Source organism: Squalius cephalus (assembly GCF_949319135.1).
Source record: "Squalius cephalus genome assembly, chromosome: 3".
NCBI lineage: Eukaryota > Metazoa > Chordata > Actinopteri > Cypriniformes > Leuciscidae > Squalius > Squalius cephalus.
The window spans coordinates 24,040,487-24,056,484 of record NC_137124.1 but is presented as its reverse complement, the minus strand read 5'-3'; the positions used below and the strand labels follow the sequence as shown (position 1 = coordinate 24,056,484).

Sequence of the window (15,998 nt, the reverse complement as noted above, 5' to 3'; positions counted from 1 at the left end):
GTCAGAACCTGCTAATGTAAGAAGTCTGCTCTGGGCCAGTCATAAAGCCCTGATTGAGATGAAGTGATTACTCCACACTGTTTACAGTAAGCTTAATTGTTTTTCTATCTAAATGTGCTAGAAGGAGGTCTTTGACCATTGCGTTGTGTCACAGCTTTTTCAGTGTCTCACACTCAAGAATGTTGTCAAATTGGACAGATAGTAAAACTAAAGCAGATTACTGGTATCACAGAGTTTACCGGTATTTTGGTAATGGGTAAAAAGACGGAATGTTATTGCTTGTGTGAACAGCATAGTATATTTTGCATATGGCATACTTTTCAAACTCTCCTTTGATCGTGTCACCCATGCGTTGCTTCTCTTTTTGTCCACCTGCGTAGTTGGTGCCAAATTGTTGTAATTGGACTTTTCTTTGTCCTGTGATGCCATCCATTCAGCTTTGAACTTGTTGATTGAATGTAAATCCAAATGTTTTGGCAGGAAAAATAAATTGTCTTGCAGTAAGGTAATGATTGCAGTAAGGCACAAAGAGGCTGTGTTGCAGTGACGTTTATGCTAATATAGATTTTTATGCTTCGAACACATTTCAATCATGGAATTTGAAATTCTGTAAAAAATAAATTGAACTGACAAAATGTTTATTATAATACATGACAAATCATGTATTATGCACTGAATTTGATCCTAATCCTTCAACTTTTCCATGACCATATAAATAGTCCCAGTGCTAAAAGCATGATTTAGCAGCATTACAGTTCACATTACACACATTTGTATGGCAGAATTAATACAAGTGCTTTAACAGAATTTTTAGTTCCACGTATCTGCTTTTAAACCCTCTGGAATGCATTGCCCTTTGCTACCATTGTAAGTGCTTCACTGTAAATGTGAATTGTGTTTGTTTTTAACAAACTGAGGCCAGTCAAAATAATTTTCTGGTCATTTACAGCCTGTCACAAATGCTGCTGATAAAGATGAACTTGTTTTGAACCCGTATACTCTGAATTGTGTGTTTTATAAATGCCTACATACAGTAGCATATGAAAATATTCGGAACCCTGGGACATATATGGTGCTCTAAACATAACTTCATCTTATCTTATGTCCTATCACTCATTACACGAGCAGTCTATATAAATAGCCGCTTACCTCAGTCCAGTGACAATACTTCCAGCATCCCTCTTCCACCCCACATCCTCCTCTATTTATGTTCTCTCTATTATGTATTTAATATTCTTTAGTAATCTCTATTACTAAAGTACTCCAAGTACTCCATTTATCTCTCAAGTCAAGCGAGCCCTTACATAATAGATAGCATAGCACTCCAAATATGTTTAACTTTATCTCATTTAAGGATCATGCAAATATGAACTCATAAATTATGGTTTATTGTGTAAGGGCCTGGATACAGGATATAGTTTAAATCATTCTGCAAGAATTTTTAATCTTGAACTGTTTTCCCTCTGTGTTCAAATATGTTGTTTGGCATAAATCTAACAAAGCACATTACTGTGTGAGCACCCTCCCTACAGTAAAGCATGATGATGACTGCATTACAGTAGGGATGCTCAGTAATATGCTGGAATGTGCTAGAGTCCAATTCAGATTCGCTGTCCTAGTCCACTGGCAATGTCTCTTCTTGATTATTTTTTTGGGCAGCAAAGTGATTAAATTAACATTTAATTGATTATGGATTTCACGGATACTTGTCCTAGTAATTTCCATTAATGTGATTAATGCACTTACAATTTGCTAAGATAGAATCTGTATGATGTAAATGTGGCCAATTAAACTTACAAACTAGCAGCTAAAATTGCTATCAAAGGTGGCCGTACAATAAAATAACTGAGTTTGTTTAGCTTTCACTTTACATAGTGTTGTTTTAATACATTTATGATCAGTCCTTGATGATGTAAACACTGTTTACACCATTAATATCACTCAGTCATACCAAGAGATACACCTTTAGATTATTTTGTTTTGAATCTGATTAAAGATTAAGAAAGAGAAGTTGAACAATGTTTTAGAGTGCATAATGTAATAAAAGCAGAAACAAGGGACACTCGCTTCTCAACAGACAAAAGTCTGAGCTAGCAGCCACATCAAAGGGAGACCCATTACATTGGTGTTGCACACCACAGCAAGGATTCCATTTCCTTTGAGATCAATGGATTGATGTTCCTGCCAAAGCAACTGTCTTCTCATTATGTGGCCGATAAGGAGTCAGCATGCTGTAAGGAAAAGGCTTACTTGTAATTTAAGTATAGAGATGTGCGATGCCCCGAGCGGATAAACTGTGTATCAAAACAATACAGGGTTTTTTTTAGGGGGGGGGGGGGGGGGGGTTGCAGAGAGCTAAAGCTTTTACATATTTAATGACCACCATGCATTGGGTCGTGCTTGCAACAGCGGGTAAAGGTTCAGAGGGAGGTAGTGTCTCTTATTGTGTTCTCATAGGGGATGGCTTTCCATGTCACTGTGATTGGCTGATAACACTGTCGGTGTGATTGATAATAGCCACCTATTTGTCCATAAAATATGTCAAATTGGTGGAAATGTATTGTTTAACAAAACAAACAATAAATAACCTTAAGGATATGTGAGTGAGTTGGTTCTTAGTGAGCACTCAGCTCTGTTAAATTAAAGGTCCACTTCTGCGCCTGTGACCTTCATGGTACCTGCAGTGTTCACAGAGCATTTAGTGACTAATGGTCTAAAATGAAGGTGTCTAATAATAAGTAAACAACAGGCGGTAGAAAGAAATTTAACTAGAATTTAACGGTAGAAAATATGTTTGGAATTCTGTATCATTTTTGAAAGTATTATTTTGAAGCAAGGTTTAAAGACAGATAAACTTGACAAGACTCTTGTGTTGTTAAAAACGGTTCAGATTTTAAAAAATATGTTTTGAGATGCATGCAGTTTGTTCTGTTCTGCTCCATCTAGCTTTTTAACCCCTTAACTGTCACCTGCCCGTATACGGGCAACCTAAATTTACTTCACTATATTACAATTAAATCCTAATTTAATCATGACAAACTATATATTGTTGGAAAGGTCTAAGACTCCTTAATAGATATTTAAGCACTGTTTTTTGTTACAATTTATGCAGGAACAGAAATAGATGAATTTATGACAAGAGTGCACCTCAAAAAATCTACATCATAACAGGCGTTTCTGGCGTTTGTCACAAAAAGTCAACGCACACACTTTTAATAATTGAAACTTTGGTTTTCATGCTAAAAGTTCATAATAAAACATTTAATCTAGTATTTGTCACTAAAAAAAATATAAAATAATATTATCCTCTAAAAAGTATAATATACATATTATCCTCTAAAATATAATATTATCTTTTTTATTTCCTTTTTTATTACATCACATATTTTAGTAGTTATCATAAATTAGGTATCATTTGAAAGCTTATGATCTCAGAATTCATCCTGTGAAAACTGTTTTGAAATTGGACATTGTGTTACCATAGAAACGGTACTCTAAATTATTTTATCAGGCTCCTCCCCTTTTGGGCGTCGTCATGTTTCATAATTTATGATCAAAATATTTTCTAATCTTGACAAAACACATATTGTCAGAAAGGTCTGAGTCTCAAGGTTCCATATTTTGTGACAGAAGTGATATTTGGACAGAAATTTATTAATTTTTTATGGTAGAATGCATACAGTTAAATTCAATGGAATTCAATGGCACCCGGTGGCTATTTTTGGTAATACGCCTAAACAAAATCTCATGGGAACTTCAATTTTTGTGATATCAACTTCAAATTTGGAACACAACTTGGTTAGATATTTGGCTTTGATTTTATAGTAATTTTTTTGTAAAACATATTTAGTAAAATATATATTTTATATAAAAGAAAAATATTAAATAAATTATATTTGATTTAATGTACATTTAAACTTCCATAACTTTTTCATACTTTAATTTTTTGAAATGATTTCACTTCAGTGATAATCTGCTATTTTTTCCCTTTAAAACAAGACCAAACTTGGGTCTATACTCCAAAGCATTCTTGAATTACAACCATTTAAGCTTGAATAGTGCATTTTAATGTCCATTCTCAAAAAGGGGGGTGACAGGTAAAGGGTTAAACACAATAATGCCTTTCTCGTTCTTCCTCTTACTTTTAGTGCACAGAGCTAAAAGGATGTAATGGTACCAGGGTCATAGCACTAACAAAAGTACGTAGCCTACTTAAAAATGCAATTTTAAGAATGTTACATTACAGATGTAAATGTACAGGCACTCTACCTGAATGTTGTTCTGTACCCATCTCTTTTAGTTCTAGCATTAAATTTCAATTTGCCAGTCCGAAGTGGGTAGTGATAGACACTTAAAACTTTAATCATGGGTAAAACTTCTCAAGTAAAAGTACTGGTAAAAATAATTACTCAAAAATAAGCAATATAATAATAGGTTTTATATATATGTGTGTGTGTGTGTGTGTGTGTGTGTGTGTGTGTGTGTGTGTGTGTGTGTGTGTGTGTGTGTGTGCATATATATATATATATATATTAGTGGTGGGCATAGATTATTTTTTTTAATCTAGATTAATCTCACTGTAATCTTGGAATTAATCTAGATTAATCTAGATTAAAATGGCTCATTTGAATTCTGCCGAAGGCATTCAGAATATGTGTGTGCTACCCAAATAATGACTAAAGGGCACGTGTTTCTTAAATACAAAGTGACATTTAAAAGAACTTGTGAAGAAATGCCAGAGATTTTTTTTATTATTATTATTAAAACTAGCATAATAAAGTATGATTTTTTTTTTTTTTTTTACTTTGATGAGCATATAAAACAAAACAGCTCCTTGGAAAAAATGAAATGTAGCCTAATATTGTAGTAGTTATAAACAAAGGTCTATTTTTAGTTCAGATTAACATTTGAGGGCAGCAATTTTATTCATAATGTCAAAATAAAACCAACGTAATGTTACTTGAAAGCAATAGCCTACTATTCCTGCCAAACTTCCATGGTTGCAGTTAGTTTTACTACAGTAAATCCATGGTAAATGTTGCAGATCTGTGGACACTGGATAGTTCATTCATGGCACAATGTTTCTTCCTGGCTTAGCACTGTTTGATCCGTTAATAACGGAAAAATGTGAATGTTTCTCACTCTCGCAGCGATGTTACTTAAGTAGCGAATTCAAATGATTTATTTACTGAATCTCTTGATCAAGATCGGCTCGCGCTGCTTTGGTCTAAACTGATAAACAACGGTCCGTCAACCACACAATAACGAGTAGCTCAGTTTCGTTCGGCTTGCATTACGTTTGCCATTTGATGTTGGGCAATGTTGTGGTCGCGCCAGCGTCTCACATTATGAGCGCGCTTGCCACGCGCGACCCGCCTACATTTGAAATAATGAAATTTTGGTCGGCAGGAAAAATGGTCCAACGAACCGTTCGGTTTGAAAATGCGTACCGAACCGAATCCGCGCTAAAATAGCAAGGTGAAAGTCACCATAGCTTGCTTAATATAGACCCAGCTCCCAACCCAACTTTGAGAATAGATTAACGGCGATATTTTTTTTATTGCCCGCTAAGAGTCTCACGTTAACGCAGCACGTTAACCGTTAACGCCGATAACGGCCCACCTCTAATAAATATATAGGCCTATATATTAGTGGTGTTGGTGTATATAATTAGTATATAAATGTATATATATATATATATATATATATATATATATATATATGGAATGTTTTATTTATCTGTTTGCACATAATAGCCTAATTTTTTTTAAATACATATAGTAAATCATCCCAATAATTTTATCCTTCAATAATTTAATCCACTGCTCCAGTCACAGAATTAAACATTTTTAATGTTTAGTCTTCCTTTTTATGTTTATTAGTTTTTTCTTCAAGAAGGAATGTCTGTATCTCTAGAGTTGGCGTGTATTTGTTGTTATTGGGTGTATGAGGCTCCATGTATAAATCAAACTTTGCTTAATGTGTTTGTTTGTTTGTTTGTTTTTTTTTGTTTGTTTTTTTTTTTTTTTTTTGCAAAAGCATTACATATAATTTGTATTTTCAGCTTAGAGTGAGAGCAGAATTTGAGGCCAATGATTAATTTTTGTCATCAATTCTCTTGAGTTGGAGAAAAAAGCTTCCTCCATTTAAACAAACTTTTTAAAAAACATTCTATTTGCTTAAAGGGTTAGTTCACCCAAAAATGAAAATTCTGTCATTAATTACACCCCCCTCCCCCTCCCCCTCCCTCTCTCCCCCCTCCCTCTCTCCCCCTCTCTCCCCCTCTGCACTTGAGTGGGCCTTTAATGATTTTTGATACTCACCCTATTTTTCATAAATATAGACAGGGCTCTTGACAGTACATCTGAAAGTAATTTTCCATGTAATTATTACAAACTACCTGAGTTGTTAGCAGTCCTATTCATTATAGTTCACTCTCACACTTTCCAATTCACTTGTTAATTACCCTTCTGAACTGGAGTATTAAGGTGTTATCAAAGAAATGTCTTACTTTCATGTAAGTGGATTTCAAGCCAGCTTAATATGCAGATAGACTTATTGTATATCATTAAGTAGCATATATTTGAAGGTTAACACTCAAATGTGTTGCAGGTGAAGTAGACATGGAAAAGTGATCGTGTAATTGGGTAGAGAATTATGTGAAAGAGAGCAAAACAGTCTAGTAAGAGAAAGAAAGAAGACCCAGGGAGAGACCAAGGAGAAGAGAACTGAAACATAATTGCAGACAGTGGAGGTCACAACAGGTGTCTGGCCACTGACAAACCCTTTCAGCCCATAGTAACAGGCTACCTTCACAATTCGTGCTGTATAAACAACTTGTTTTCCTTTGCCCAGGGTTCTGACAGTTGGTTTTGTGGATGGTGGCAGAGGGGAAATAGCAGTAATTATGTTTGAATCAGTCTGAGAGCTGTTATGAGCCACTCATTATTTTCTGCTGTTCATTCACACCATTAAAAATGTACAAATTCACACATAATGTTATTTTTTACCTGCTGTTTGTGAAACAGTGGACAGAGCTAGGTCAGTCATAAAATGTAAGAAAGAAAAATTCCCCTCAGTGTGTGTTTAAATTTTGCTCATTGTATGATGTGTCTGTGTGGACAAAGATATTTAGGCCTTCCCATTGTGCTCTTCCTCCTGCTATCACAAAAATGAAGCATGTTTGTTATATTTTTGAAGATGTTTCAATGCGATGGCCCTAGTGCCCACAGCTTCTGTTTCATCTGTGTCATTATGGTTGTTATGCATGTCAGTGAGAAAGTTTTAATATCTGAAAAGAAAACATGGTTGCAGGTTTGCAGTGTTGTGCATCTCTACACTGTTAAAGTACTGGTTGTTTTGTTATGTTTTGTTTTGTTGTATGGAGCATTTTGTCATTCTTAAATCAGAATACAAAATACCCAGTAGAGACCCATAAATAATTTTGATTTGCAAGTAATATTGGATATTGGATGTGTCCTATGCTATTTAACTAGCCTGGCTAACGTCAGACCTCTTCTCATTGAGACGTGGTCTGGGAACCACATGTTCATTTTCTTGTATTTGAGGCGTGGTTTACGAATGCCCAGAGCCGTTTATTGGGCGATACGAATGTCTATCAAATGCGCCTGCACGTAGCTCTAGCCAATCGTTTCAATTATACCAGATGACGTATGTAGAGCGACAGAAATTGGACGAGGAAGAAGACGAAATAAACTTGCGTTCTAAACTACTTAGAACACTATCTAAGGCTGCATCGAAAGGTAACTTCGCGTCTGCTGCCATGTTGGATCCATAGATATAAACAAACTGCTTCGGTGTGTTGCATAGACGTCGTCATCGTCTTGCTGCTCCCTCCCCGTTCTGTGATTGGTTCCCTTTTTGGTCCATGGTGTCCAGGCTGCCTAGCAGCGTGAATAAAATCGCGCTGCGCGCAAGGCAGCATGGGGAAACCCAGGCTACTATTTAATAGTTAACCTAAAATTAAAATTGACCATATTTCTTTCTTAAAGGAAAAATGTTATCATTTATAAACTGTCATGTCACTCCAAACCTATATGACTTACTTTCTCTAAGGAACACTAAAGAAGTTATTTTATCCAATGAAACAACAGTGGACCCCATTGACTTCCATTGTATGGACAAAAACACTGAAATGTCTTTTGTTTTCTACAGAAGAAAGCCATACAGGTCTAGAACGACATGAGGATGAGTAAATATGTCAGGGTTCTGTCAGTTGGTCTTATTATTAGTTTGTTATTATTAGTCAGAATCCATTCAAATTCTAAATGGATTATATATATATACATACACAGTATATCGCCTAGAAAGCAAGCTAAAAGCGCTCCCCTTATAATCACTAAAAAGCTCTCATATGATTCATCTCAATTCATTGCAATCTCACAAAGTTCTGCTATAATCAATGAAGCTGACTGCACAATGAATCTCCTATTTAGCCTATGTAATTTCTAAAGTTTGTTTGTTATAAGTTAACTTATAATGAGAGTATTTGCGAGCGTGTGGAACTCAGCACTGGACAAAAAGTTTGAGCTTTGAGTTTGAGAGGTGAGTGATTTTAACTTAATCACGTCTGTTTGGCAGTTTGCTCTCAAGAAATCATCAGATACACTAAAAAAAATAAGCTGTTGAACTAACTTGATTAAATTAAGGAAAACTTTTCCACGAAAATGAATTGCATTTTTCCAACAAAATCGAATTTGTTTGAAATGATTTATTGTAATATTGTTGTATGAACTTAAATTCATTTAGTCATTCCTGCTAGATAAAGTTTTGTCAGGTTGACTATATTTAATTTTTCAATTAAATTAAAACCACTTTGCGAAAGAGGTTTAATGCATGTATAGTGTGTACTGAGTGCCCACAGCCTTAAGCTAAACACAGTCGCCACTCTTCTGCATAATGGTAACGACAAAATTCAAAAACATTACAGAAAGTTCTCTAAGTTTCTAACATAACTGAATATTAAACCCTAACATTAACTAACAACATCTTTCCATTTACAGAAAAACCAACGCTATCTCACGACCAATTCGTACGAATTCGAACGAGTGATAAAAAGTTGGCTAATTCGTACGAATTCGTACGACCTCACTCGTACGAATTTGTACGATTTGTCTAAACCCACGTGATGGGTAGGTTTAGGGGCGGGGTCAGGGGTAAGTCATTCGTATGAATTCATACGAATTGGGCAATTCGTACAATATGTACGATTTAGCAAAAATCTTACTAATTCATACGAGTGAGGTCGTATGAATTCGTACGAATTAGCCACCTCGTAGAATTCGTACGAATTGCCGTGAGATCAGGCTGGAAAAACACATAAAATAACACTTTAATCCCTAAATTTACCCTCATAATGCAGTCCCTTGCAAAGCATGCTGAGAACTACAGATCCACTGCTAGTTGTCAACAAAAATGATTCATGTAGTTTTCACACAAATTAATTAAGTAAACTTCAGTTTTAAATATATTAGGTTGATTGAACACAATTAAATTAAGTTGTAAAATATTAAACAATCGTGTTACTTTAGCTTATTTTAATTCATTAAATTTAACAAGAGGCAAAAATAAAACACTTTGTAAATAAAAACCTTTGACACTCTCAAGAAAACACCAAATCTGTTTCGCCAATATGCTGTTATTACTGAGAAAACTGATCCTAGACCAGCGGTTATAGACGTTATTCAGAGCAGGGCCATGACAGGTATGAAAGTGAGGCTGTGAGAGATTTTCAATGGTTTTAAAAACCTGTTTAAAGCTCCTAGATCAGTTTTCCACAGCTCATGTTGTCTAGAGTTTATTATCTACTGAAATTTCTTAGAAAGATATTTTTACATAAAAGGTTTAAAAATAAATAAATAAATAAATAAATAAATAACATTGCAACCACCTGAAGAGATCCGTGTCTATCCTTCAGTCTCACTTTTAAAAATCAAAGATACCGCTATTCAGTGGTGAACACCTCAGAAATAAAATGGATTGTGAATAATGAGCATTGAACAGAGAGATTAAAGTAAGATGAAATGACCGCCAAAGGAGAAAAGAAACAGTTGGTTTCTCGCTTGTTTATTTACATTAATCTGATCCTGTCCTGTAAAATCTCCAGCTGTGTTTCCGAAGTAAACCATGTCTGTCCGCAGTGATACTGAAGTCGAGCAAGGAGTTGCTATTTTGTTGTTTATGTGAGAAGTAGCTGTGGTGTATTTGCTCCACCAAACAGTTATTTATCTTGTTACCCTGATGTTCTTAGTAAATAGGAAATTCCAGGTAGGTACTGTATAGGGAAAGATGTGATGAAGAAGCATGGCTTTCAAACATCATTAGTAGTTCAATGGCACCTCTTTGGAAATGTTTATCTCCTTATCTGCTTAAATATGCTCACCAGTTAGTTAAATCCGCCAGTCACTCTTCATTATTGACAGGAGTTCATCAGAACTGTTGCTTTGTGTCTAACATTGCTCAATAATAATCAATCAATCAGTCTGACAATGATATTGATTTCTCTACAAAATATATCTCAAATGTAGCACAGCTTTCACGTGGTACAGCCAAGTATGAAGTGTCAAATTTTAAATCATTCTATCAAGATTTCAAAGCTCAAAAGGATATTAAAGGCTGAAGCGAGTCTAGGGCCAAATGAGGACAACACCAATCTAGCAGAAAATGTATTGCACTTTGCTAGACTTTCATCCTGTGACTAATCATGGTGGTCTATTTCTCTTTTTCTGTTTGTCTTCATCACTCGGCCACACTCTGTTTCAAGCAGGATGCACCGATAGGCCTACCACTTTTTCCAGAACAAGGCTAATACCGATACTTTCAATGTTGGTATACTTGCTAAAACCCATACGTGCATTTTCATTGCATTTGTCATTTTTAAATAAGCTATATTACGTAGAGAATCCAAAAGAATATGAATCATTTTCATTGATTTAATTTGTTTAGCAACTTTATATTTCCATCAATTATTTTCATACTTATATTTGGATGTTAAAATTTATTGTACAGGCTTCTGTTATTTTCACTGTTCATTTTATTAGAGGGCTGCATTGGGATTGGGGTCATGTGGGACCCAACGTAAATGTCGTGTGAGCGGACGGTTTTACCTTTGCTGGGGGTGGGAGTGGGCGGTCAAAAAATACAGCAATCCCGCGTTTTGCCATGCAACAAGAAAGGAGTCAACAAATGAAGTTCACCGCAGTCGATCAGTAATGCTCTTCCATAGCAGGCTAGGCTAAGTGATTCATTATTTAATTCATTCGTTAAGTAGCTACATTTAATGTTTTTTAGTATTATTTATTTTCTTTTTGCTGTTATTTAGTTGCTACATAAACACCTATGATATCTGAGGTTTTTATTTCTTATTTTATTTATTTGTTTTATATTTAATTTAATATTTATTTATTTTATAATAATTCAATTAAATATTGTGCCTTTTTAGGTTCCCAGATTTTATCTGGGATGTTTAAGTGTGTGTGTGTGTGTGTGTGTGTGTGTGTGTGTGTGTGTGTGTGTGTGTGTGTGTGTGTGTGTGTGTGTGTTGTTGTTGTTGTTGTGTGTGTGTGTGTGTTGTTGTTGTTGTTGTGTGTGTGTGTGTGTGTGTGTGTGTGTGTGTGTGTGTTGTTACGCATATGTTTAAATAAGTTTTAGGCTCGATCCGTGATGTTTTGTTTTAACAGTTGAGAGTTTTATAAGGCCAATAAAAAGCTGACTTCTGTTTGTCATTTGTGGTGCTAGCATTACTTTATCTTATGGTCAGTTTATTTAAACACAATGTTTTATCTCTGTTATTCTGAACGTTTTGCATAGCCCTAATGTTTTTGCAATGTTTCGTAATTTTTTCCACAATTTCCTCAAGCTGTAACAGAATGTTGGCGGGTCTATATTAGGCTATAGTATTTATGCCCATCTCTGCATAGTATACACATGCGTTTAGTTTTAATCCAAATGATGCTTGTGCTGCGTGAGCGATCAGCAATTAAGAGCATGCAACAGAAGTGCGCTCTCTCTCTTTACCGTCAGTTAACATTAGTTATGTGCCTTCTTTTACCTTCTTTGCTATTGGCATATCCAACCGAACTACAAACTTTCCAGCGATGTCTGTGAAAAAGGGATGTGCGCTTGATAAGCTTGTGCGTCTGTGCTGCTGCGTTCTCAATCCACTTTACATAGGCTATATAGTAAATATTTAATTTGTTAAACATTCTATATTAATTCGATACATTTACTTCATAGTATAATGATTTAGTCCACTGGAGGCAATTAAGTTGAAGTGAGATGCAATTGCAATTTATTAACAAAATGTGATCAAACATAAAACAAAAGGCATGAAACTGGAAACTCAAAACAAAAACATCAACAGGAAATATTCAATACTCAACAAAGACACAGGGCAAACATGAGGCAATGAGACTAATTGCAAGACAATGAACACCTGTGAATAATGATCAGACGATTAACCAATGACAAGACACATGGCAGGATCACATGACAAGACACATCAACATGACAATGACAAGAACAAGAAACAAAACCCAAAACGTGACACAGACATCCTTCTCTGATATACTGTATCCATTCTGCTCTCTTCTTGCTCTGTTGTCAGTGTTTCTCTGTCACAAGCACTGTACAGGTATCGATAATTGTGTGGTATCGGTTGTTGGTATCAGAGCATTTTAATAAGTACAAGTACACAAGCACAGTATTGGCCCGATACCAATACTGGTACCGGTATTGGTGCATAGTTTCAAATATCCAGACCTTTTTTAAGTACTTTGTGTATTTGTTTCATTTTGATGTTCTACCACTGGAAGTGTCTGGAATATTTCAAAATCTGCCAAATATACTGGATATAATCTATATTGGCATATGTTTATCCTATCTTTGATAATGTTGCTTTACTCAGAATTATTCTATTACAAACAATACTTAACCTTAAGCAAATCACAATGTGTGGGCTGTGATTTCTGTTAGGCAGATGCTCTCCACATGGCCAGTGCCAACTATAGACTGGTCTTATCTCTGCTAATGAGTTCATAAATTGGAGGAAGGTTGAATATCTGCTTTCCTGGTGTGGCAAAAACAACCAGCTTTACAAAGTTGTGGAAGTGAATATAAAAAGAACATTTTGAAAATTGGCGTCCCTTCCAGCCTCTCTTCCAGCATCATTCATATTGCCAGGCACCATTTATTGTATAGATTTTGAACAGAGCGACTACATAACATCCATTAGAGAATGCATCTCTTGCCGCTACACATTACTGCTAATTTTAGTTTCATAATTGAGTTCATTCTGCTCTCATCAATCATCTTTTGGTGTGGAGCCTCATCTGCCCACTCAAAGGATGCGTTTCTTCATCTTTTGCAGGATGAGGTATGCATTATCAAGCCTACAAAAGGTTCACTGGGTGTCATCTGCCTTGTAAGAACAGTTTGACTCCAGGTTGAGAAACAAGGAAGAATATGCCACACTCTTCCCACTTCGGCCTCCACTTTCAATTCAGTGAAAATCAGACCCATGCCATCTGCTACCACAGTCTTGCACTATTGCCTTTCTTCAATGTCCTGTCCAGCCTTTGATTCCCAGCCCACATACTGTACACAGATGCTTGTCTCAGTTACGGTTACAGCAGAGTCTGAATCATACGCTCTGTTGAGCCTCAATAATTCTGTCATCTATTAAAAAGGCCAGCACCTTTTACAGAATAACTTTCACAAGTGCTAACACCTTAAAAAACTCTGTCAATTATTTAAAGAAAGTTTGTTTCTGTATACCTGCGAAAAAATCAGGTCATCTGAGGTTCGATTAACCAACCAATTTTTCTCTCTCTTTCTGTGTTCCCTAGACGGCTCAGACGGTGTTGTTGGTTGTCGCTGCGTTCCTCATCTGCTGGATGCCGCACCACATTATTGCTATGTGGGTGGAGTTCGGCCAGTTTCCCTTGAATGATGCTTCCTTTGCGTTTCGCATCATCTCTCACTGCCTGGCCTATGGAAACTCCTGTGTCAACCCCATTCTTTACGCTTTCCTCTCGGAAAACTTCAGAAAAGCCTGCAAGCAGGTCTTCACTTGCCATTTTTTTTACTCCCCTCCGCCTGTGGAGAAAGTGGTGCGCATTCGCATGGAGAACTTCTCCATGACACATTCCACTACTAACTTGTGACTCAAATTTTTTTTGAGATATCAGCACTGTTTAAAAAAATGTTTCTGGATCATAGCCTAGTGTATATTCAAGAAGGTTTGACTAACAAGGACAGTAAAAAAAGAAAAAGCTACCTTGAGAAGTAAAAATCCTATAATATCTCAATCCATGTATATCAAAGGCATTTGCTTAGGAAAAAAGTGTGAACTATTTAAGTGTAAATAATGTTTGTCATTGAAATGTTGTTTTATTACATTTTGTATGTTCATTGTTTAATGTGTATTTAATGTTATTGAAAATAACTCAAACATATGTAGATATTCATTTAAAAATATAATTATTATAAGATAGTTTTTGAATATGTTTGAAAGATCCACTCTAAAGGTGATTCTTTTGAATGTGTGAAAAGTGATTCTTAAAGAAGTGATTCGTAAAAGGCTGTGTTTGTGAATGAACTGTGCTGTCTTAACTCCTTTTTAGTGTTTATGTTGTATTCAACAAACACTTTCAGTCTCAGTATAAACATGCCATAAACCTCAATATTTACTTGTATGCTGTAATTATATATTTGGTGACGTTTGTTTCAGTGTATTATGTCCAGTCTTCTGGTCATATATCCATTATAAAAAGAAAATATTATTGAAGGTTTCCCCCTTAAGAATTCAAATAAAAAAATATCTAATTCAATGAAAAATAAAATGTATGTTTAGGTTTTCTGGTCCTTTAAGAGTAAGTTAGAGTGGGTTCTTGTTTAAAAAGGATGTCTATCTGTATCCTAATGCTTATGGTTAACTGTTTGACATAAACTGGTGATTGTCCTAAACAAAAGACCAGTGGAAACTTTTGTGTGTGTGTGTGTGTGTGTGAGTGCACATCTCTTACCAGTCTATTACTCACGGCTCTCTGTGAGATATCAGGACAAAACCTCTTATAAACACTTTTTTTTTTTTTAGAATCAGGAACGAGTCAAGAATGTCTCAAAACTTAGGAACTTCCCTGATGACAAAAAAAGAATGGCACATTTTCCAACAGGTCAGGTTCCTGTCAGGTGAATATGATTGCATAAAATGCTACCATCACTCATGCCTTTGTGGAATGCATCTCCATTACAATGCAGCTCTCTCTATAATGTGATATAATAGTACTACAAATGATAACACAGTGCTGTAGATAACCCTAAAAATTACACTTTTTTTCTTTTCTTTTCTTTTTTTGCACAGATCACATAACTTTGGAATGACTGTGTCAAAGTACAGACTGGTAACTTTCTGTTATTTTCTTTCTTTATAAGTATATGATGTATATTTATAAACAGTGCTGCATTTCACATAGTATCAGCAGCACTATATAGGTCTGGCAGTGCACCATGATAAAAAATGTTTTACACTGGGAGAACTCCCAGGTGAGTAGTCACGGAAAATATCCAGAATCTGGTGATGCTAAATCATGCTCAGACAAATCATTAATAACAAAGTTAACCCTTTCAGACATTGTCAGTGTCAAAGCACATCACTTTTCTCCGTTTTTTTTTCTTTTTAAATCATAATTAGATTAGATGCTGGTAAATAAATCTTTGAGTTCTGTATCACTATCAGTGACCATTATTTCATTAGTAATTCTATACTTTTGTCCAGTCACTAAAATTGAGTCAAAATTTTTTAGACAAAAGTTATCAAATATCTTAGCATTGCAAGCAACCTGAATTTACAATGCATTCAATGCAAGTTTTCTTGAAATAAACTTGAATCAACAAATATAAATTTCTAATTATTAGAGTTGAAATAAAGCATGGTAATTTTTTTGTGCCTGGAACATAATTTGGGTCATTAACAGTTA

General features: G+C 35.3%; 1 protein-coding gene across 1 annotated transcript in view; it reads left to right on the top strand.

Annotated features, from left to right (window-relative positions):
- galr1b (galanin receptor 1b) overlaps positions 1-14,204 on the top strand; it is a 57,342-nt gene extending 43,138 nt beyond the window's left edge. The window contains exon 3 of the mRNA XM_079867330.1: positions 13,866-14,204. Within this exon, the coding sequence (XP_079723456.1) occupies positions 13,866-14,183 (318 nt within the window). The 3' untranslated portion in view covers positions 14,184-14,204. The remainder of the gene's footprint in view (positions 1-13,865) is intronic.
- The last annotated feature ends 1,794 nt before the right edge of the window (positions 14,205-15,998 follow it).